This window comes from Nothobranchius furzeri, chromosome 9 (assembly GCF_043380555.1).
Source record: "Nothobranchius furzeri strain GRZ-AD chromosome 9, NfurGRZ-RIMD1, whole genome shotgun sequence".
Classification (NCBI taxonomy): Eukaryota; Metazoa; Chordata; class Actinopteri; order Cyprinodontiformes; family Nothobranchiidae; genus Nothobranchius; species Nothobranchius furzeri.
In genome coordinates, this window is record NC_091749.1 from 30138324 (window position 1) to 30160809 (window position 22486).

A 22486-nucleotide genomic window follows, 5' to 3' on the forward strand; every position below is an offset into this window, starting at 1 on the left:
GGCTTTGAGTTTTCTAGAAGAAACCCGTCGGCGGTCGCTGCTCCAGCTGCGAGCGGTAGCTGGAACTCTGCGCTGGGCTCCGCTTCTTTATTACAGCAGCGAGAAACGTAAATTATGTGTTGGCATTTCTGCTTCTCTTCTGCACGGTGATGGGGTTGCTATGGTGTGTAACCATGGTTATAGTGTTTCCATGGCTTCAGAGAGGAGGAATATGGGGCTGTGAGCTGGTGATGAGAGAAAAACACAACTCTGGATGGTCGCTTGTTTGTGTTTTCCGTTTTGGTTTTCAGTAGAGGCCGTCTGCAGGGAGCAAAGACTCAGAGCTGGACCTGCATCCGATCCCAGAGCAGGTTTCAAACACACGGCTGCATCGTTTTAAACAATCTGACAAACGTGAGCACAAGCATGCATCAGAAGCAGGTGTAAACAGTGTTCACGAGTCTCCCTATTCAAAGATGAAGAAGTCAGTCTGCAAGCTGCTCGTCTTTCACATTTCATGACTCTTAGTGGTGCTGGATGCATGCATGTGGTCGTTTCCACAGTGTGTGGCATGCATTTTAAGATTTAGACACTTTTACACTGTAAATCCGTGTGTGTGTGTGTGTGTGTGTTTTCTGTCTTAAACTGGGTGAAGCTCTTCATATTCAGAGTCTGTCGCTGCGGAAAGTATCCTCCACAGATGGGTCCGGCAACACCATGTCGGGATCACTGAGCATGCTCAGACCGTCCAGGCTGAGCGGCTCGATGCGCAGCTCGTCCTCCAATGGGAAGCCTCCCTCTGAGTCGAAGCACTCCGGTACAGTGGAGAGGGCGTTGCTGATGTCCTTCGACAGGCTCGGGTTAGAGTCATCTGAGACACAAACAACAGACGGCGGTGGGTGAAAACACTTCCTCATACTATGGCCGCCCTCATCATTAGTCAGGATGGATCTTCCTCCTGAGTTTAAAAGTGTGGAGCTGAAACTTTAGCTCTGATCAGACCAGCAGCACCTACAGGAGAATCAAAGCAAGAGCCCGAGGCAGCAGAGTCAACTACTTCATCTCCCTCCGGTGGGAACTGCCAACTCACTACAGAAGCTTCGAAAAACAAGCCGCCCTCTTTATGTCTCAAACTCCAACAAATGTTTACTTTTAGAAGAAAAGTACAATGTAAACACTTCAGATGCCAGGATAAGGTCTGTCAATGACCAGCCAGTAAAAATTTAGAGTAATTTTAGCTGCTGCTGTTTGGACCGCTGGCTGTAAAGCACATAACACACAAGCTTGCAATATAAAGCAGGACAGCACCAGTCCCCCTCCAGCTCGGCTGTGTGACTGCACTAACCTGTCCTGTGGGACCCTCACCATGTAACCCTCATGTCCATGCTGTCTCTGGAGGAGCAGATAGACAAGTCTCCTGTAACTTCAAATGAACCAAAGCTTCCTCCCAGTTTTTCTTTAAGCTGAATTTAACATCAGTTTATCATCATGAAACTAAAGAATAAAGTGGAACAAGAACTTCTTTCTTCTATTTCTCTCTCCTTTTAACTTCTCCGTGACAGATGATCATGTTGCAGCCGCTGTCACTGACCCCGCCCCCTCCCCAAGACCGGATCTCCCGACATCACAACGCTCGGTCTGACTGAGCGCTTCCAGGATAAATAATAATGAAATTATGAAAATAATAATGCGTGTTTGGAGGAGCGTCCGCCGATCCTCTCGTGTGAGCAGACAATCTCCCACTCTCTCTCTCTCAGTCGCTGATCGAGCGAGCGGAGCGCGACAACCCACTCAATTAACATAATTCACGGCCCAAATCCAACAGAACCAATCGGGCTGATTGGGTTCGGTCTAAGGTTACAGCTCCAGCGCTCAGCCCTGCAGTACCACATAAAGGCAGCCCAAAGTCTCCTACCCGGTAAATGTGGAGAACACCGCTCTGACAGATGTGGATGCTGCGCCGGTGCCGCCGTTAAAATAACAAAACTACATTCCACTATAATTGATTATGGTACTCTTCTATGATGCAGAATCGTTAATGTTCGCATCTCTTATTTGATTATTTTCCTCAGCTCTATACACCTCCCGGTCGGCTATCGGGGGTGGAGGTGGGGGGTGCGCGTGGGGTTTGGGGGCCACAAAGACAGGGCTCCCGGGCCCGATGTGGTCCACAGGCCGCCAACTGAGTATCACTGAACTAGAGAGGTGATTATTAATAAAACGACATCAGACGCAATCTGTTGTGTCTACAACCCCTGATCGGAGACCCCCAGCCAAGCTGCTCTAGTTCTGTGGATAAAGAATCTTTTAACTTTATGCGAGATGACCTTCACCTTAATTTGCACCTAATGAACATTGTGTATGAGTGTAGATAATGATTAACTTGTTAAATCAAACATTACTGATCATATGATCTAAATGGATCATTGTAAGAACAATATTCATTTCAACTTCACTGAATTAGGCACAGATTATTCAAGCATTTCACATAACATCTGGTTCATTCAACCATATGATTATTTAACTCATGAGTTGTAAAAGTTCACTTTTTTATTCAGAGTGTGAAATCCAGCAGTCTGAGATAAGTTTGACAATCTTGTCTTCATGGAATGTCAACAAGCACTGCAGACTCTTCTGGGTGTTAGAAGATAGAATAGAACATCCACCTAGATAGTGGAATTACGCCTGTAGGTGACCGGAAACATGCCAGTGTGTCATAAATTAATCACATTTTGAATGGAATTACTGAAATAAATCTGCTTTTTCATGATATTATCCTGATCCTGAAGACCCTGCTCTTCAGAGAGCATCTTCTTAACTAGCACCCTCCCTGCACCCATCCCCCCTCTCTACTGTCCACTCCTTGTTCCCTCCTCTCCATGACTGATGTCAAGTTGTTGTTATTGTTGTTGTTGTTATTGTTGTTGTTAGCCTCGGGCAACATGCCGGTTATCACTTGTAAGTCGCTTTGGACAAAAGAGTCTGCTAAATACATAAACATAAGCATATTCTAATTTAATGACCAGCACCTGCATATGGATCAGAACTTCTCCTCGCTAATATCCAAATACTAGAATATTGAGTTTTTCTGTTAATTAAAAAATAAAATAATAAATAATAATATTCATAATAGAGGAGACCAGAACAGCCATCAGGCCTCCGACTCACCTGTGAGGATGATGTTGGGCAACCCTCCACTGCAGTTGGAGTACAGCATATTGGATCTCATGTGCATCGGGTCCTGCAGGCTGCCGTGGCTCCCCCCCAGCCCTGACAGAGCTGCCTGAGAGTGGTATAGGGAGGACGAAGAGGAGGATGATGAAGGATCATAGCAGGACCCCCCTGCTGTGGAGCTCAAAACATTTTCCAGCAAACTGAACTGGTCCAACTGGGCAGCAGATGGAAAGAAAAGAGGCCATCGGGAGAAAACACAAGTCAGTCACGGTCAAACTGGCAGTCCCACTGGTGTCACAGCTCTTACAACGCTTCCTAATAACAAGGACTAAATAAAACTCTGTTGGGGCTCACAACTGTTCAGGGGCCAAGAATAACGGACAAACATAACCCCACAGTAAAGCTCTACAATGGAAAGACTGGTTTCCAGGGTATCTGCAGGTTTAAGGGAGCCAAATTTAAGACTTTTTAAGACCTTTTTAAGGCCACTTAGACCAAATTTAAGCTATTTTTAAAATTTAATTTCTGCTATAATTTCCAGCTATTGCCTGGGACCGGAGCTAACCACGTCACGAACGTGGGATTAACCATCCAGTTACCATTAAACTTGCACTTCTCCACGGCACAAGCTCCCACTAGCTTAACCAGCTAATGTGCTCATCTAAAAATAGTCCCCTTTCACAACCAACTGAATGTGTATGGTTCCGCTTACGCCAACATCATACACAAAAAATGCTGAAGACTATCTAGAAATTCACAAAAATGAATAAAATAATCTAGTTTATTGGGTCTTTGGTAATTTAAGACCTTTGGAAACTGTATTTAAGGATTATTTGTAATTTAAGGATTTTCAAGGCCTTAAATTTGGAAAAGTAAATTTAAGACTTTTTAAGGACCCGCGGATACCTTGGGTTTATGGGGGTGCGCTCATGACGTTAACTCATCCTGTCTTGCGGTTTGGCTCACTGAAATCCGCACAATGTGCCACCTCGTTAGAGTTCTCACAGTGTGACCTACACGACAGCCGAAATATGCTCAGCGTGGTCCAGGCTTAAGCATCATCAAACCCAATAGACGCATTTTTGCAGCAAGCACAGCAGCACATCTCTTCCCACTGGAAGCTTTTCAGACACAAATCGGCAGTGAAAACCTTTCATGCTGCTGAGGAGAATTGGGAGAATTGAAAGATTGCGCGTGATATCGGCAGTTCACATACTGACCAGCCCATTCTGTTCCGTTTACCTCGACCACAACCATGATCAAAGGTCAAGACTTTTTTTTAAGCAGCTGTAAATCTGCAGGTCTTTTGTTTTGAAAGTTGCCAGACTTTTTACACTGCTCTCATGCTTGACTTCCTGTCCTTCCGATCGGAACTACTGAGCTCGACCCATTCTGGGAGTGTAGTGTGGAAAATGTAGACTGAAAGCCAACATTTAGTAGAGCAATGCGCCACTACACTTCTGGGACGTGTCCAAAACGTGCTGCCTCAGGGCCGGTGGAAACCCTCTCATTGACTAAAATGGTGCCCAAATGCTGTATACCACATTTCACAGATGTTAAAGGGGCTATAGGGAAGTTTGACAGCCAAAACATGTATAGAAATAATAAATTTCTTCTTCATACATTCTCCTGCAATGCCCTGGTCCTGTAGAATGAGCCCTGGCATTTTTACTGTGATTGCCTGTTTTTCAGTAAAATCACAGAAAAAGAGAGCTGCTCGGGTCGAGCAGGCTGCTTCATGCACGTTCACGCTCAGGCATCGCCCGTAGAATTTGCTATCCGTAGCTTTAGCAGCAGAGAGAGAGGCAGTGCCACTCAGCGACTTTGTCGCTGTTCCTAACGCCTAGTGATGAACCTAGCTACATTTCTGAGGACCCTTAGCTACTTTCTGTAGAACTTTCTTCTAGATATTTCCTGCAAATTAACAACAAAACAGCCATTTTCACTCCGAACCGTTCTTTGGTTTGATGTTGTTTAAGCTGTTATCAAGGATATACATTATACAGATACATCAAATGTATCTGTAAAAGCTCAGGATACTGTGACAAAAGTTTATATTTTGCGAACGTTGAAGAGGGTTGGGAAATGCTAATTTCCTAACGTTCCCATCATTACCAGGAAACAGGACCACATCAGTCTGGTTCTGGCTTCCCTGCACTGGCTTCCGGTTTGCTATCATTCACACTTCAGACTCCTCGTCTTTGTTTTTAATTTCTTCCAGGGTGGTGCTCCCCCCTATCTGGCCACGCTCCTGAAAACACATTCCCCATCACGTGCTCTGCGCTCCTCTGACCAAGGCCTGCTCGCTGTCCCTCGGTCTAGGTGTCATACTCGCGGGGACCGGGCTTTCTCAGTCCTAGCACCGTCACTATGGAACCAGTTGCCACCCTCAGTTAGGCTGTCCCCATCTCTGCCAGTCTTCAAGAGTCGCCTAAAAACCCACCTCCTCCGCTTGGCGTTTCCTGAACGTGTTTGAATTTGGCCCTCTTTTACGTTGATTTTATCTCACAGTTTTCATTAGTTCACTTTTTCCCTTGTTTTACACATTTGTCTTCTGCTAGAATGTTTCACCTTTTTTGTAATTTGTAATCTGTAATTTGAATTGCTTTTATTTTCTGATTTATTCACTATATTTAACTTTGTACTGTACCATGTTCAGCGCCTTGGGCTTCCTGACAGGGTTGCGGAAGGCGCTTTATAAATAAAGCTTTGATTGCTTGAATGTAAGGGTGAATGTCTAAACTTATGACGCGTTAAACCAGCTGTTCTCAGAACGAACCCTTTCTCAGCAGCCATTATACTCATTTACATAGGACATACTTGCAAACTCAGAGGGTGTGAAAAAGGTGACCCCCCTTTGTCTCGACCAACATTTTAGGCTCCCAATCCGATCTTTCAACTTCAAATCTGACCTGATTTCAAGTCCTGATCCGATAGTTTGCCTTTACTATTGAAATTTATAAAGCTGAAATATAATTTTAGAAAGTAACTCAAGTTAACTTTCCATGACTAATTTCAATTAAGCATTACCATTATTGTTGTAAATCCCACGAAATCAACTTCCTATTTTGAGACTGGATGTAGAGTGTTATATTTCCGGCAGCTTTATTTAGCGGTGAGTTGCTACGGTGGAGATGGACTCCAAAGTTCGAAAGAGGAAAGACTGTTTGGTTACAAAGGGCACGGGGTGGGCAGCAGCCAGTAACAGCAGCGCTCTCTTCGTTACTCTCTTTTTATTCTTTGCTTTTTCTTCTGTGTGTGTTTTAATGCCCTTAAGGTGGGCACAGCTAATGCTAGCTTTCTTTAGCAGCTAATTTCTCCACTTTAAACGTCGGTTCTGTCTCCAGAATTACAGAGAAATGATGCAGCAGAATTAGGCTCTAGAGGGGATGGAGATATAAACCATATCTATCCTTTGTGGTTATGGGGAATGTCCGCTTTCTCCCCAATAAAATGAAAGAGCTCTCAGCGCTGACCTGGCTGCTGCGGGACGACTGACAGCCTGATGTTTTTTTAGGGAGACGTGGATCAACAAGCTTATAGCAGACTCTGAGGTTTCCCTGGAAGGATTTAAACTCACGCGAGCTGACAGGAGAGCGGAGCAATTCGGTTAGTGTCCAGACATCTTGAGAAATGTAAATTGCTGCTTGATTCGTCATCCATTTGGCTGACTTCTTATGGAAAATACGACCGTAAGCAGGGCGAGACTATCACACAGGATAAGGAGCTCCCTACAGGAGTTTCCCCCCTGGAAGTAGCACAGGCTAACGTGCAATAGTCTATTCTGGGAGATCGGTAAGACTCGTCAGTTATAATTGCCGATCTCTGATCACTGAAAAATTAGAAGAAAAAAAAAATCATCCCGATTCGATCCAGGGATCCATAGGGTTGGGCATCGTTTGATTTTGAACGAATCTGATTCCTTGTTTCGATTCCGGGTCCCATCGATTCCCGATTCCGATTCTTTCAAGAGATGGCATGTTTTACATGAGCCGGCTAACCACAGGTCCTACTTGATGAAATAATCTTAACTTCAACATGAATTTTAATTCTATGAACAATAACATCACCTTCATTTAGACAAAAAGATGTTTTGGAGAAAAAAAAAAGAAAAAGATTTGCAGCACAACCAGTGTGTTTGTTTCTGACCACAACCAAAGTCTGGAAGAAGCCTCTGGGATGAGAGGCTAAATGTCTCCAACATATCCAGAAACGTCCAGCTGTTTTCAGCTAAAACTCTCAGGATGATCATGTCCAGGATGACTGAGAACTACACCTCCACGCTGCAGCAGCGTTCAGTCAGAACAGAAAGTGAAACTTAAACGTAGCTGCTGTCAGTAACAATCTAACAGATTTTAAACATTAAAACTCAACAGAAATAGTTCAGAAAGGAAATTAAAATGTTATTTATTATTATTATAATTATTTATGGTGGCAGAAGCTGGTGTGGTCCACCACAGAGAAACTTCTCTAGCATGATGACTTTAATTATTCTACAGGTTATTGTTCAGCCCTCTGACACACACACACACACACACACACACACACACACACACACACACACACACACACACACACACACACACACACACACACGTGTTGGTGAGGGGCTGCGTCTGACTGCTGATGCTCCGTGTGTGTTATTATTTCTGCAGTGAGACAAACTCACCTCACATCGTCCAGAGTTTGTTCTTTAAAGCTTCTATTAAATCCACCGTGTTGACGTATTTTACAAGTTTCCTCTACGCTGCAGGAGTTAAAGTTTACATTACGGAGTAAAGGTCCGGCCCGAGGGCCGGGCTTCGGGCCAACGACTGTGTAATTACCTCGGACACAGGCCGGGCGCCTTTATTTTTTATCAAATTCATAAAAAAAAAAAAAAAAAAACTGAAACACTTGAACGCAGCAGCACCTGCCTGCTTCTCACGCACCGTTAGCTCAGTTAAGGTCTGTGTGGTTCATAAATGCGCCTATATAAACGAATTCTCAAACTGCTGTTTGAAACATGTGCCCCTATTCTAATATGCCATTTTATGTCCACTCTGATGTCAGAAACCATTTGTTTATTCTCATGAAAACGGCAGCATTCTGTTTTTCTGTGAATAAATTCGCTCTGCAGCTAAAAAAAATACAGCATTCATTGCTGGTTTTTTTTCTAACTTGAGAGCGCATTTTCAGAGCGGCAGATTAAATTTACAAACGCATCCAATTAATTTAATGTTCGTAAATTTCATCTGCCGCTCGAAAAATACGCTCCGTTAGAAAAAAAAGCTGCATTGATGCTGCTTTTTTTTCTTTTACTGCAGAACGCTTCTCACAGATAATTAGAATGCTGAGCATTCTATCACGCTAAAACATTATGAAAGGTTAAAAAAAGAAGAAGTCGGGCTCGGGTCAGGCCAGAGAATCCTGAAAACCTTTTCGGACCGGGTCAGGCTGGGGCTCCACCCCTTCGGGCCGGGCCGGACACGGGCTCAGATTTTAGGCCCGTGCAGGGCTCTAACCTGGATGATTGAGCACCTTCACCAGCATTAGGTTTTTATGGGGTTAAATACTGGCAGTGTTTACTCCGAACTCAAGCCCCCCCCCAAAAAAAAACAAAACAAGGAGCCTACTCTATGAAGGCAAATCCGCTAAAGTCCTTGACAGAAAACTGTTATTTGATGACTTTGTTCAATTTGACGAACTTTTAAGCTCAAAACCGCAGCGAGAAGTTGAAATGACAGTACTCGTAGCGCCGCTCTGTGTTGTCGTCTGCAGTGTGCCGTCTCTTTGAATGCGATTGTCCAAATGACGACACGTGACAAACACACCAGAACAAAGGTCGGTTGTGAACAAGAGGAATCGCCCCTCTCATTTCTCTGTTCTCACAGAGTGATTGAAGCCCAACAAAAGACCCCAAAGACATCCTTTGTTAATTACAAGTCAAGCAGGATGGCTCGCTGGCTGCTTCCAGGCGAGACTTTCAAATGTGACGTGTTGGAGACCACTGATCTACAAATTACCAAAGCAAACCCATATGTCCTGGTGGACTTCAGCTTTTCGTTGCATGACTCCTAATCTCTCACCTGATAGGGAAGAGTCTTGCCCTGGCGATTTGAGAAATGCTGCTCCACAAAGGGGTCCCCGAAGAGTGCCGCCATACTGTTTTGCTGTGGAGAAGAAAGGAGGACAGCTAAATTTTAAAATCAAATATTTGTATTCACTCTGAATGGACCACAAACTAGTTGTCATTTGTAATTAGGAAAGCATAGCAAAACCAGAGTTTCCCAGGCTGTACTGGGGACCCTTGTCCTGCATGTTTTTGGGGTTTTCCTGCTTCAGGTGATTTACATGAAAGCTAAAAGTTCTTATCAGGCTCCATCAGAAGTCTAATAAAGACCCACTCATTTGACTAAGGGGATCGTCAGGAGCCAGAGGAGGAAACGAGCTTTGGTTTGTTGTTTACTCGTTCTACGTTCATCTCTAGCCTGGAACTACTGCCTAACATCAACCTGGTTGTTACCGATCGTTTAACAGGTACTAACAGCAGGATGCAGTAAAAGCCACCTCGTTAAAACCACACAGTCTGTTTCTGATGCATCAAGTATTTCTACATTGTTTAAGTCACTACTTTTCTTTCCAATGCAGAACAACAGATTACTTTTAGGAGTCAACCCAAATCAAGATGGCCACCACAGCTTACCGTCATAAGCAAACAGGAAAATGGCCAAAAGTAATCATTTTCACATGTTGTAATAAAGTCCATGAATAATGATGTTTTTGAGAGGGTACCAAAACAACTGTAACTTCATTACTTTTCTACTTAAACTCATCTGCATTATTTACAGGAAATGACACTTATTTCTGTTCTTTTGCTAAAACAGAAAATCAGTTTGTGCATCAGTAACACACACGAAGCTGAAAATCTAAGAAACTACAACTACAACCTCTGAGCTGAAGAACTAGTTGACGGGGATATGTCTGGGTAGATTTTCACAGACCAGACTTTATTTCTACAAAACCGTTAAAACCCAAAATGCAAGTTTACGACGTGCACATGTGCGCTGCACTTACGTGGCCCGTGTTAAAGTCCAGTGGGATGTTCTGAAGTGGCGAAACTGGCTGCTGCGGCGGTGGCGGCTGGCGCTGTCGGCTCTGATCCACTGCATGCTGGGATTGCTGGTAGAGTGGATAGGGAGGGGGCGGTTCCCTTGGTATGTTACTGGTGTCCAAAGCAACTCCCTACAGACAAGAGTTACTACAAAGTTTAACAAACCAGATAGAAACAGCTGACTCAGTTAGACTTTAGTGGGGAGACTCACAACATCTCATCCATCAGAACAATTGCATTATTTATTATGTTGTCTTAACAGTTCTTTACCTTATTGAAATAATTTATTTTGTTTACATTTTGGACAATAAAAAATGTCCTTTATCATACAGCAGAAATGTTTTCTTCGTGTACTTTTTATTTCGTAGTTGAAATCTGGATCTGCTGTCGCCGACGCTGAGTCATGCCATTAAAGATCGATAATCTGCTGATGCTGAGCCTCAGTGTGAAACACAGTAGGGTTTGTGCTTAAAGTACATAAATGCTATTAAAAATTAATTCCACTGACACCTCGGTAGCTCTGCAATGCAGTAAAGAAAACACTGTTGGCTCTTCTGGTCATTTTGTTGTAGTTTCATACAGAAAGCAAAGATTTTCTGTCGTTTCTAACAAAAATAGCAAAGAAAATAGTTTTACATTTAAGATCACTTTCTACAAAAGGAACAGTTGAATACAGAAACATTTTAACACAAAATGGATTTATAGAATTTAAATGTTTCCATTTTATCCATTGATGAAACCGAGCGCAGTAGTAAACACTGACATGCTGATTAGCCATGTGCTCACAAGTAAAAACAACAGATTGGTTGTTAGAGGGTCCAAATCAACAAGGATCAGGATTCAGAGGTTAGTATTTGTTCATGATGATCTGATCCACTGAGCATGTTGCTGTCTGTGTAACGTGAGCGTACCTGTGTAATGGGGGACAGAGTGGGGGACATGGTAGGGGACAGCTGCTTGGCCAGGCCCCTGCGCTGGTCCTCTCCTGGAGACAGAGTGAGAGGGCTGATAGGAGCTGGTCGCCTCCGGGGTGAGTTGCTGGAATGACGCAGGGACGAGCTAATGGAGGGATTACTGAGAGACGACTGCAGCTGACAGTTGTTGAGAGAAGCCTGGATGGAGGGATTGCTGAGAGAGGAGGACAGACCTGCTGGGACAGAGAAGACAACACATCAGACAGGCCTAGGATTCATCTGGGTGTAAACCAGGAGAGCATGTGGTAGCTGCATGGATGTACATGATTTTCCAGTGCACTCTCTGGTCTCTGACATGAAACACTGGACTTTATTGTACAAGTGAGGAGAAAGAGCGAGCGATGGGAAGCACGGGGGAGAGGGAGGGAAGAGGAATGAAAAGAGCTGATTGTAGCGAGTGAAAAAGGGGGTCGAAATTCCTCCGTCGCTTTGGTGCTCGGCCAGGCTGAACTGTGTCGGACATGTGAGCCGAACAACACTTCTAAAGGAGAAGCAGTGGGTGTGATCTGCTGCTCACAGTGAGGAAGTCAGATACTGAGAGATGCCTCAGTGGAGGATTAATAATGTATGATCGGCTGGCAGATAAACACGGAGCAGGCTTCAGCTACTGAATCAGTGCTTCCAACATCTAAAGCTGGATGAATTCCCCAGCTCATTGAAACCAACAACAGAAAATCAACGCCAGATTCGTTTCAAGCAGAGCAGATAGTTTATGTCTTGATAACGATCAAAAAGCAGGCGTTTAAAGCTTAATTAAAACAGATGAAACTCGTTACAGCAGATGGAAATGTGATGTGGAGCTGTGCTGCTTGGTGACAAAAACCAGTTCTAAAACATAAAAAAGAAATCAGAGCTGAAACATTTATTAGTTAGCCTCTTTCTAGTGATCAAGTTTTAACACAGAACTAAAAAACAAACCAGAATGTAATAACTAGTAATACCAGAATGTTTCATCTATCTTGTAATTTCCATTTCGTATTTTGTAATTTGAATTTCTTTTATTGTTGATTTATTCAATATATTTACATACAACTGTACAATGTTCAGCGCTTTGGGCTTCCTGACAGGGTTGCGGAAGGCGCTTTATAAATAAAGCTTTGATTGATTGATTGATTGAAACCAGGAAAGTAATATGTTCACATTCTGTGCTCACAGGACTGTGATGTGATGTAGAAGAAGAAGAAGAAAATATCATTTCTATAGCTTTCTATGTGAGGGAGTAAAACAGCAAAAATATAAATAATTAGTTTTCTCCTCATCAACTCTTCAATCCAACAATGACCACTAATGTTCTGTAATCATTCCTTCTGTAAGTTTAGATGAAACAAACCAACCCTCCACTCACCCTGTGAGTTCCCAATGCCAAGGTGCATCATAGCAGCTGGCAGGTTTCCAGTGCTGTTGCCCCCGCTGAGGTTGGGGTACCCTCCGCCGTCTTCGGGGTCCAGCGGGGTGGACAGTGGAGACTGGAACTGCAGGTTGCTGAGGTCAGGCAGGGAGCCACCGGTACTGAGAGAGCCCTGGTAGTGGGACAAACCAGGGTTCTGCTCCGGGGACGGGAATATGCTGAAGTAGAAACAACGTATTAGACTGATGAATGCAGACTTTAATAACATCCTTTCTTTTATTATAATTAGACTTTTTGTCTAATGGTGTATTTTATGCTAATGTCAACACTAAATGGCTCATTATTTAGCAAACAAACTGGAACACAAAATTATGAACAAATGCTATTTATCTGCCTCCATCAACAACAACAAAAACAACTTACTGCCACCTTGAAGTCTTTTTCTGACAAGGACCAACTGTTGGTTACCAGATTACGAGGACGACTAAGGATTAGTCGCAGGGATAGAATCTATCTTTTGTTCCATCATGATTCAAACATAAATTTAAAAATGCTCTAAATTAATTTTAGTAATGACAATCAATACCACAATGTAAAAGGTGGAATTCACTGGAAGTGTAGCTTAAACAGATGTTTTAACAATTTAATATAAAAGAGCGCTGAATGTTAACCAAACTCAATCAGGTGTCTTAAAATCCTCGCGCACACACGCATGCACTCACTCACACACACACACGGATGCACGCACTCACTCACACACACACAAACGGATGCACGCACTCACTCACACATATACTCACTCACACACACACGCATGCACACACTTAGACGCACGCACGCACTCTCTCACACACACACACATGGATGCACGCACTTACACAGATACACACACACACACGTGCGTGCACACACACACACACACACACACACACGGATGCACGCAAACACGTACACATGGATGCACGCACTCACTCACACACACACACGCACACACTTGCACGCACTTACACAGATACACACGCACGCACACAAACACACACACGGATGCATGCACTCACACACACTCACTCACACACACACAGATGCATGCACGCACGCACGCATTCAAACACACAGACACACACACGGATGCATGCGCACACACACACGGATGCATGCACACACACACACGGATGCACGCACGCATGCACTCACAGACACACACACCGATGCATGTGCACACACACAGATGCACACAGGCATGCACTCACACAGACACACACACACGGATGCATGTGCACGCACACACACACACGTGCACGCGCGCGCGCAGGCACGCTCCAGATTTAACACTTACTTGATTCCAGGCACTTCATGTGAGTTAGGTCTTAGTGTCAGAGACTGGACCTGAACAGAAACAGAAACACATCACTGACACATATTTCCATCATTCAAATAATGAAAATCCAGCACTCTGATCTCACCTCACACATTTATCACCAGATTCACACATTCATTTGACTAAATTCTGCTCAAATATGCATTAAAAGGAGACGAGGCAGAAATCAAAACTTAACTCCTCGCTGTGCGTTCGTCTTTTTAACACCTTTATCCAACAGCTGAAATGTCTCCTCAGCCTTCATTAGTGTCTACAGGAGATATTCATCACTAAGTTAAACTAATCAGCTGTGTTCATGATCTAAGAAATAGAAATTACACTTTCTTCTTCTTCTTCTAAAACATGTGGGAAACGTGCTGGAACCAGACTGCAGCGCCAAGTATGTCAGCTTTATTTTAAATCCCAACAGAGCAACCTGCCAGTCTGAAGTTGCAAGTGGATATTCTGGTCACAGGAGGCGATAGGGGCTGGGAAGTCTTTCATTAACCCTGTGAAGGGTGGGTCATTTTAGCACATACTGGCTCAAGAAAATGATTTAAATATATGAAAATGTTTCAAAGTATCCCTTTAAAATCTATGGAAAAAATACAAGAAATTCTCATAACTACAGCCCCTAAAACCTGATGATTCTGATTATTTTAAGATTGAGAGGGCCCACTAAGACACACAATCACTTTCAAACAGAAAGTGTGGGTAGAGTACAACTCTGGTAGGGGGTGTCTTGCTCTTTAATGAAACCAGAGGGACTTTAGGTGGTTTCTGGACATTATAATCAAAAACCCAAATATTGGAAGAGTTTGGGAGTCCTTTGAGGATGATCCTTTGAACCTGAGACAGTTCGATAACTCTGGAATGTGATGAGTTTGTGTCAGATGGGTAAAACTGCTAAACCAGACCGGTTATGATGTCTGTAGCGAAGGGAACTTTGGGGAGCACTTTAACCACTGGGGAGTTCCTTTGGATATGAGGGAAGCTTAGTTATGTAGCTTGATTAAAGAAAACGAGTCTCTATTCTCTCTGTTTAAGACTGAGCAGGAAAGGCTGGTTACACAGGAAGGGTGGCGTGCTTTTGGTAAGGCGTCGCAGGAATCTAAGGTGTTAATGATCACCTGAACTGAACCTAGATGCTCTCAGACTGATGATTGAAAACAGCTAGAAAATCATACACACATTTGTGCAGCAGAAACAGAAGGTCACAGGGGTCAAACATCTATTTTATCTATGACAACTGAATGAAGCAGAAATCACGACAGTAAGACATTGATGTAAAAGAGGCTATTTATAAAACTTCACACATGGGGAAGCTTTTTTAAATCCTACATGCTGACTCATGCCTAATTATTTGACTCAGTCACACTCTGTGATATGGCAAAAGTGTGTGTTGGTTTACTTCTCTGCAGCAACAAAACTACAAACTGGTATTTCCTTTTTTTCTTTTACTTTTCTTTTTCTTTGTGTATGAAACACGCTCTGGCTGCTCCGGATCCAACCACAGGTTGTGCATTACTTCCTCAAACACCCTTGTTGTTATTTTATGCATTCGTGACGCCTAGGAAGTTCATTTATGATGCCTGACCAGCTGCTCAGGTAAGGTTTTCTAGAACGTTAGCTTACATGCTTAATTAAGGTTGACCTCAGAGGAAATCTAAGCCTTATTGTTTTTATCAGGAAAAATCAGGACTGAGTCTCAATCTTACCCTCTGGGCCTCCCGTAGCTGCTTGGGAAGAGGTTTACTGACACCTATTAGATTTTCTTCAGTAGGCAGAGACGGGAAAGAGAAGACTGCAGAGAGCAAAAACAAAGACACATTTTTAACCGGTCTTTAAAGAAATCCTCCATTTATGTTAAAATAATCCAAACTCACCATCTCCGGTGCCATCTATGTCTGCCTCATTTACACTAGCTGCATGCCAGCCTCCATGAAAAACAAGGAAGAGAGTGTGGGAGGGGGGTGATCGTTAAAGAACACACACAAAAACAAGAGCAGAGAAACATTAGATATTCAATATTAACCACCTGTTTGAAAATGCAAGTACAGGTGCTGGCCAGTAAATTAGAATATCATCAAAAGGTTGAAAATATTTCAGTAATTCCATTCAAAACGTGAAACTTGTACATTATATTCATGCAATGCACACAGACCAATGTATTTCCGATGTTTATTACGTTTAATTTTGATATTTATAGGTGACAACCAATGAAAACATCAAATCTGGTATCTCAGAAAATTAGAATATTCTAAAGGCCAATGAAAAAATGTTTGTTTCTCTAATGTTGGCCAACTGAAAAGAATGAACATGAAAAGAATGTGCATGTATAGCACTCAATACTTAGTCGGGGCTCCTTTTGCCTCAATAACTGCAGTAATGCGGCGTGGCATGGACTCGATCAGTCTGTGGCACTGCTCAGGTGTTATGAGAGCCCAGGTTGCTCTGATAGTCGTCTTCAGCTCCTCTGCATTGTTGGGTCTAGCGTATTGCATCCTCCGCTTCACAATACCCCATAGATTTTCTATGGGGTTAAGGTCAGGCGAGTTTGCTAGCCAATCAAGGACAGGGATACCATGGTCCTTGAACCAGGTGCTGGTGGTTTTGGCACTGTGTGCAGGTGCCAAGTCCTGTTGAAAGGTGAAGTCTGCATCCCCATAAAGTTGGTCAGCAGCAGGAAGCATGAAGTGCTCTAAAACTTCCTGGTAGACGGCTGCATTGACCCTGGACCTCAGGAAACAGAGTGGGCCAACACCGGCAGATGACATGGCACCCCACACCATCACTGACGGTGGAAACTTTACACTGGACCTCATGCAACGTGGATTCTGTGCTTCTCCGCTCTTCCTCCAGACTCTGGGTCCTTGATTTCCAAAGGAAATGCAGAACTTGCTTTCATCAGAAAACATAACTTTGGACCACTCAGCATCAGTCCAGTCCTTTTTGTCCTTGGCCCAGGCGAGACGCTTCTTGCGCTGTTTCATGTTCAAGAGTGGCTTGACACACGGAATGCGACACCTGAATCCCATGTCTTTCATGAGTCTCCTCGTGGTGGTTCTTGAAGCGCTGACTCCAGCTGCAGTCCACTCTTTGTGGATCTCCCCCACATTTTTGAATGGGTTTGTCGTCACAATTCTCTGCAGGGTGCGGTTATCCCTAGAGCTTGTACACTTTTTTCTACCACATTTTTTCCGTCCCTTCGCCTGTCTGTTAATGTGCTTGGACACAGAGCTCTGCGAACAGCCAGCTTCTTTAGCAATCACCTTTTGTGTCTTGCCCTCCTTGTGCAAGGTGTCAATGATTGTCTTTTGGACAGCTGTTAAGTCAGAAGTCTTCCCCATGATTGTGGTGCCTTCAAAACAAGACTGAGGGACCTTTTAAAGGCCTTTGCAGGTGTTTTGAGTAAATCAGCTGATTAGAGTGGCAGCAGGTGTCTTCTATATTCAGCCTTTTCAGAATATTCTAATTTTTTGAGATACCAAATTTGGAGTTTTCATTAGTTGTCACTTATGAATATCAAATTTAAATGTAATGAACATTGGAAATACATTGGTCTGTGTGCATTGCATGAATATAATGTACAAGTTTCACGTTTTGAATGGAATTACTGAAATATTTTCAACCTTTTGATGATATTCTAATTTACTGGCCAGCACCTGTATGTCTGGTGCAATAATCACCCCCCTCTGACAGAAAAAGACTCTTTGCAACACTCTGCAATTATCATTCAGTCTCATACACACAGCAGCTGGGTGTTTGGCATCGTGTTATTAATCAGAGATGAGGAATGGGGGAGAAAAATTGGTTGGGACTTCAAAGCCATGAGGAATAGAGGGAGTGTTACTGTTTTCCTGCAACAAAGAGGCCTTTTCTCTTCCTTCTCACTGCAGATTCACTTATAAAAAACATGCTTTTTGTTCTGGTCTCCTATATTTCATCTATTCTGTGACCAAGTCTGGGCAGCATCATTGTCTGAGCAACACTCGTGTTGCCCATTAGGAAAAATAAAAAGGCCTCCCTTAACGGCTCGCTCAAGTATCAAATGTGAACGTAGCAGCTTTCATTAGTCTTTTTACCCAGTGGCCACCCATTCCTGCTCCTTCCATGCACTCATTCTCTCTGAGGGAGCCAGCTTTCGCCTGCTGGTGCAGATGGGACAATGAGGTGATACAACACTCTGGCACCATTACATCCCCTCTTCAACGGTGTTTATTCACTGTAGCTCACACTTGCAACTAGGACAGAAGCGGGACAACTGATGTGGAAATGGTTGGCTCGTGTCTTTGGCAACATCAAACTCAATATGGATGTTGTAAAAGATTAAACAAGCTGTCTGCTGAATGAGAAAGCAACCAATCAGAGCCCCATTGGCTGTAGGGCGAATGTTAGATCCCCGCTGACTGAGGCTGCTCATTTTCCTCTGGCAGCAGCCAGCAAAAAATAAATTGCAAAATAAGAGTGTAGCTGAACTCGTCTGCTGAAAAGTGTTTCCGCCCGGTGGGGTGACTCATAGCTGTAATTCCTAGTTAGATGCTTCTTTAATCAGCCAGGGCTTAACACCACTCAAAGCCTGCTGAAACCCTGAGAGGTGTCAACGAGGCCCTGGGGCTTCACAGCTCTGTGCGCTCACGCTTAAGGCCATGAGGCAGCGCTGCTCGCTCTCAAACAAGAGCTGCCTTCTTTGGTGTCATGGTCTCTTTTAGAGGAAGCAGACTACACAGATATTTAGTATGCTTGCAAATAATGCTGCATGCAGAAAAGCATGCACGAAGACTAGAGTTTACGAAATGTAACCCTGAACCCAATTCAAATTCGGGTGGTTTGAAAGCACTCAAGACACGTTTCTAACTGATCTGTGCAACAATTCTGCAACTATTCTGAGAAAATATTTTTCTCAAGTGTTGAAAATTCAAGCTACAAAACATCAAGGCGAGGAAATAGAATTTCAGACAACTTTTACACAGTTGCAGCCCTGTGATATAACAGCTCATGAAAGACTGCAACACAAACTCATTGGTTGACTTTACAGAAGACGAAGGACACACGATTACTCAGGATCTTTTTCTGTTTGACCTATGACCCTCCTATAAGACAATACTAGCCATCCTATACATGTAAATAAAGTCTGGCCATGATGACCACGTAGACAGCTCAGTATGGGGTGGAATCTACAGTTGTTTTTCAAACAGTCTCCAAACACAATTGAGCAATGAACGTAACATATATATCACTAAGGAAATCAGCCAGACTCCATCAAAGAAGAAAAAGTATATACATCCTTTTCCAAAGTAAACAACTTAAGTACCTCTATATGTCCACGTCTCAAAGAAAACCCACGTCTAAATCATCCTAAGTTAATGTCAAAGCTGTTTCAAATGAGTGCCTTTACTGAACAAACACCATGTTTGTAGTTTTTCACCATCACAGCTCTGGTGCTAAGTCCACCCAATGTTTCTCTAAAGAACACTGTGGTTGGCCTGGCCTAAACTTGCCCGAGCCAATGGTGGACCAGCTGAGGCTACAATGGAGCGTGCCTAGGCTGGCCTGCAGAGCAAAATCTTTTGCTTCTGCTACAGTTTGTCTGGGTTTCTAGGCTCTGAGAATAAGTGTTGGGAACATTACTTTAAAAGAGTAATTAGTTATAGTTGTCAAAAAAAAGTAACTCAGTTTCTTTTTGAGTTACAAGATTATAAAAGTAACTAATTACTAAGAAAAATAACAATTTGGTTACTTTTTTCATAAAAGAATACAAAATGAAACCCCCTCTTAATTAATTTTATTTTACCATAAATTACTAAAGACTTGAACATAATACAATGTATGTCCAAATGTTTTTTTTTTTTTTTTACAAAATTTAACTTTTTAAATAAATGATCTCTTAACAGGAGGAACTACAAACGGGAATCATGACGCTAATTTAAACTATTCAAATGAAACAACACACGGTAGCGTGATGAATTGTCCATTTCTGACCTAAAGGCCCTGCTCTATTTGCTCTGCCCAAGCAAAGCCATAAGTTTCTGACACAAGCCTAATCTACAAGATATGGGCCAAGGCCACTCATGCTCTGTGCTCTTATCTAAACTGTTGCTTCCTCGGACAGCACAAGAAAGAACAAAGAAGACCAAGAAAACTACTAAATAATAATCAAATAACATTGTTAGTCCAAATAATCATGTGAAGCTAATGTTCAATCAATCTGTGAAATAAGAATATTAATTACTTGATATTATAATCCTATAATAGTGTATAATAAGTAATATAACTTGAAATATTTACACTAGACTGATCACACGTAATGCTAAGTCACATGACACATTTCCTTTTTCTGATCCAATCAGAACCTTCCAGATCTGACACGAGGCGTGGTTTTGTTGGTGCTTGGTAAATCCCCTTTTGTGGCAAATTCTGATTTGACCATAAATCAAAACATCCAAATTATAAAACTATGCCCCACATCATCTTAACTTGAGTTCAAAGCGTTCTAGAGAAGTTATTGGAGTAGCCAATCCGTAACTTTCCTCTTAAAGCCAAAATAACCTAACGACAAGCTGGATTAAATCTGTTGCATGTTCCACCTGCTGCAACGGTTCCTTCAGAATAAAAGCTGAACCATCATGGCCTTTCAGGGTCTCGCTGATGCCAATAAACTGTCGTGACCTGGGAGTAACTCAAGACAGGAAGGATCCGCAACCGCTGCTTATCTACAGGCGTCGTTTCCAAGAGGGTCTAAACGTGGACCACCGACATTCCGGATCTAAATGGGGACTTTCGTTGGGGTACGTAGACCGACAGATGGTGTCTCAATGTGTGTTATAATCTCCAAACTGAGCTTAGAGCGAAACACCATCTCACTCCCATCAGGACTAATCGTTTCTCCGAATTTGCTGGTTCTGAATATATTCACACATACACCATCCTCAGTCTTACTCCACCTTAGTTCATAATCACATAGTGTTTAAAGTTAGTCTTGTTTAATTTGTTTAGAAATAAATCTTTTAACTTTTAAACCTGACTCTCTCTTTCTTGGAGTTAAAACAAAGTGTTGCTCAATCCCTGCAATAAAAAGATCCGATCTTCTGGTTAAATTTATTCAAAGATCCATTAAGGTGATGTTTCATATTTTATAGTTTCTAATTAAATGTAAGAACATCTTCTCTACAACCCCAATCAACTAACATTTATAACTGCAAACAGAAAACACCTGTAAAGGATTCATGAATCTTTAAATGGTCTTTCAGTGTAGTTAAATACTGAAATAAACTTAATTTTGCACAGTACTCAAATATTTCCAGTTTCACATAATTGTGTGTTTTAGTAGCATTTATATTGCAGGTAATCTAGTAATGGTAAAATAAAATAAATAAAAATCCTCTAAAATGGGCCTAGAACAGGAACATATTTGAACTAGGACTTTAGTTTTCTAACTTGGGTCAGACCCAAACATAGAAGAGCTGAAGCTGTGTGGTGAAGACAGTAAGTTCTAGTGAAACCTGAGTGCCCAGTGTTACAGCAGGACTAAAGAAATGATCAGCAACAAGTTACAGTTGGATGATGTAGGGAGACAGAAGAATGTGACGAGGAATTAATGAACTGACGTGTGAGTGGTAAACAAGTGAGCGGACATTTGCGAAGTCCCGCTGTCACCTCAAGAAGGGTGCAGCTGCAGACCCACAGACCGCAGAGCAGATTCACGCCTGCAGATGTAGACTTAATCATCATGTCTTCCTCGTTCCTCACTGGCCGTGATGGGCTTGGATGAAAACATCCACTCCTTTAGCTCCCGATCAGCTGATGACAGCTTCCAACACACCGCGCAGCTGAATAATAGTAACACAAAAATGTTCTTATCGTAAAGGAAACAATGTTATGACAAAAGAAAACTGTAATTAGATTACTTGTTACTGAAGAAACTAACTTCCGTTAGTAACACTGCTACATCATCATAAAGCTCCAACTCCTGCTACCACATGGGTTGAAGTTGTTATTTGAGAGTAAAAACATTAGTTTTGTTAAAGATATGTGTAAGGCTTAATAAGTACAACATCTCGAGTCTGTGCTGCATGCATTTGTTTTATCGCGGCTTGATTTCTGCAATGCAGTGTATGATGGCTGAGTCAGGCAGCACTGAAGCGGTTGCAGTTGGTTCAGAACTCGGCAGCTAGATTCCTGACAGGCTCGAACAGCACATAACTCCTGTCCTGGATTCCCTACACTGGCTCCCTGTAGATTGCCTGGCAAAGTTTAAGGTCTTGTTGTTCGTCTTCCGGTCCCTCAACGGTGGTGCCCCACCATATCTGGCTGGGCTGCTTCAGATGCATGCCCCCCTACGCGCTCTCTTCGCTCAGCTAACCAGGATTTGCTCAGGAACAAGGCGGAAAACGAGGTGATAGGGCCTTTTCTATCCTAGCTTCAACACTATGGAACAAGATCCCACTTATTGTCAAACAGTCCCCATAATGAAGGTCTTCAAGAGTCGTTTGAAGACTTATTTTTATCGTTTGGCTTTTATGTAATATGGATTTTTAGAATTTTAGTCATTTATCATATCT

The 22486-nt window shown here is 42.7% G+C and overlaps 1 protein-coding gene across 6 annotated transcripts in view; it reads right to left on the bottom strand.

Moving 5' to 3' along the window:
• Positions 1-440: 440 nt before the first annotated feature.
• crtc3 (CREB regulated transcription coactivator 3) overlaps positions 441-22486 on the bottom strand; it is a 65688-nt gene continuing 43642 nt past the window's right edge. For 2 of the 6 annotated variants that reach the window (XM_070554481.1, XM_070554479.1), the window contains 9 exons: positions 15812-15850; positions 15644-15729; positions 13905-13954; positions 12566-12786; positions 11158-11396; positions 10210-10377; positions 9222-9305; positions 3148-3367; positions 441-850 (listed from right to left, as the gene is read on the bottom strand). In XM_070554481.1, the coding sequence (XP_070410582.1) occupies positions 645-850; positions 3148-3367; positions 9222-9305; positions 10210-10377; positions 11158-11396; positions 12566-12786; positions 13905-13954; positions 15644-15729; positions 15812-15850 (1313 nt within the window). In that variant the 3' untranslated portion in view covers positions 441-644. Of the gene's footprint in view, positions 851-3147; positions 3368-9221; positions 9306-10209; positions 10378-11157; positions 11397-12565; positions 12787-13904; positions 13955-15643; positions 15730-15811; positions 15863-22486 lie in introns of all 6 variants that reach the window. The other 4 variants (XM_070554480.1, XM_070554477.1, XM_015953969.3 and 1 more) reach the window with 3 other exon arrangements.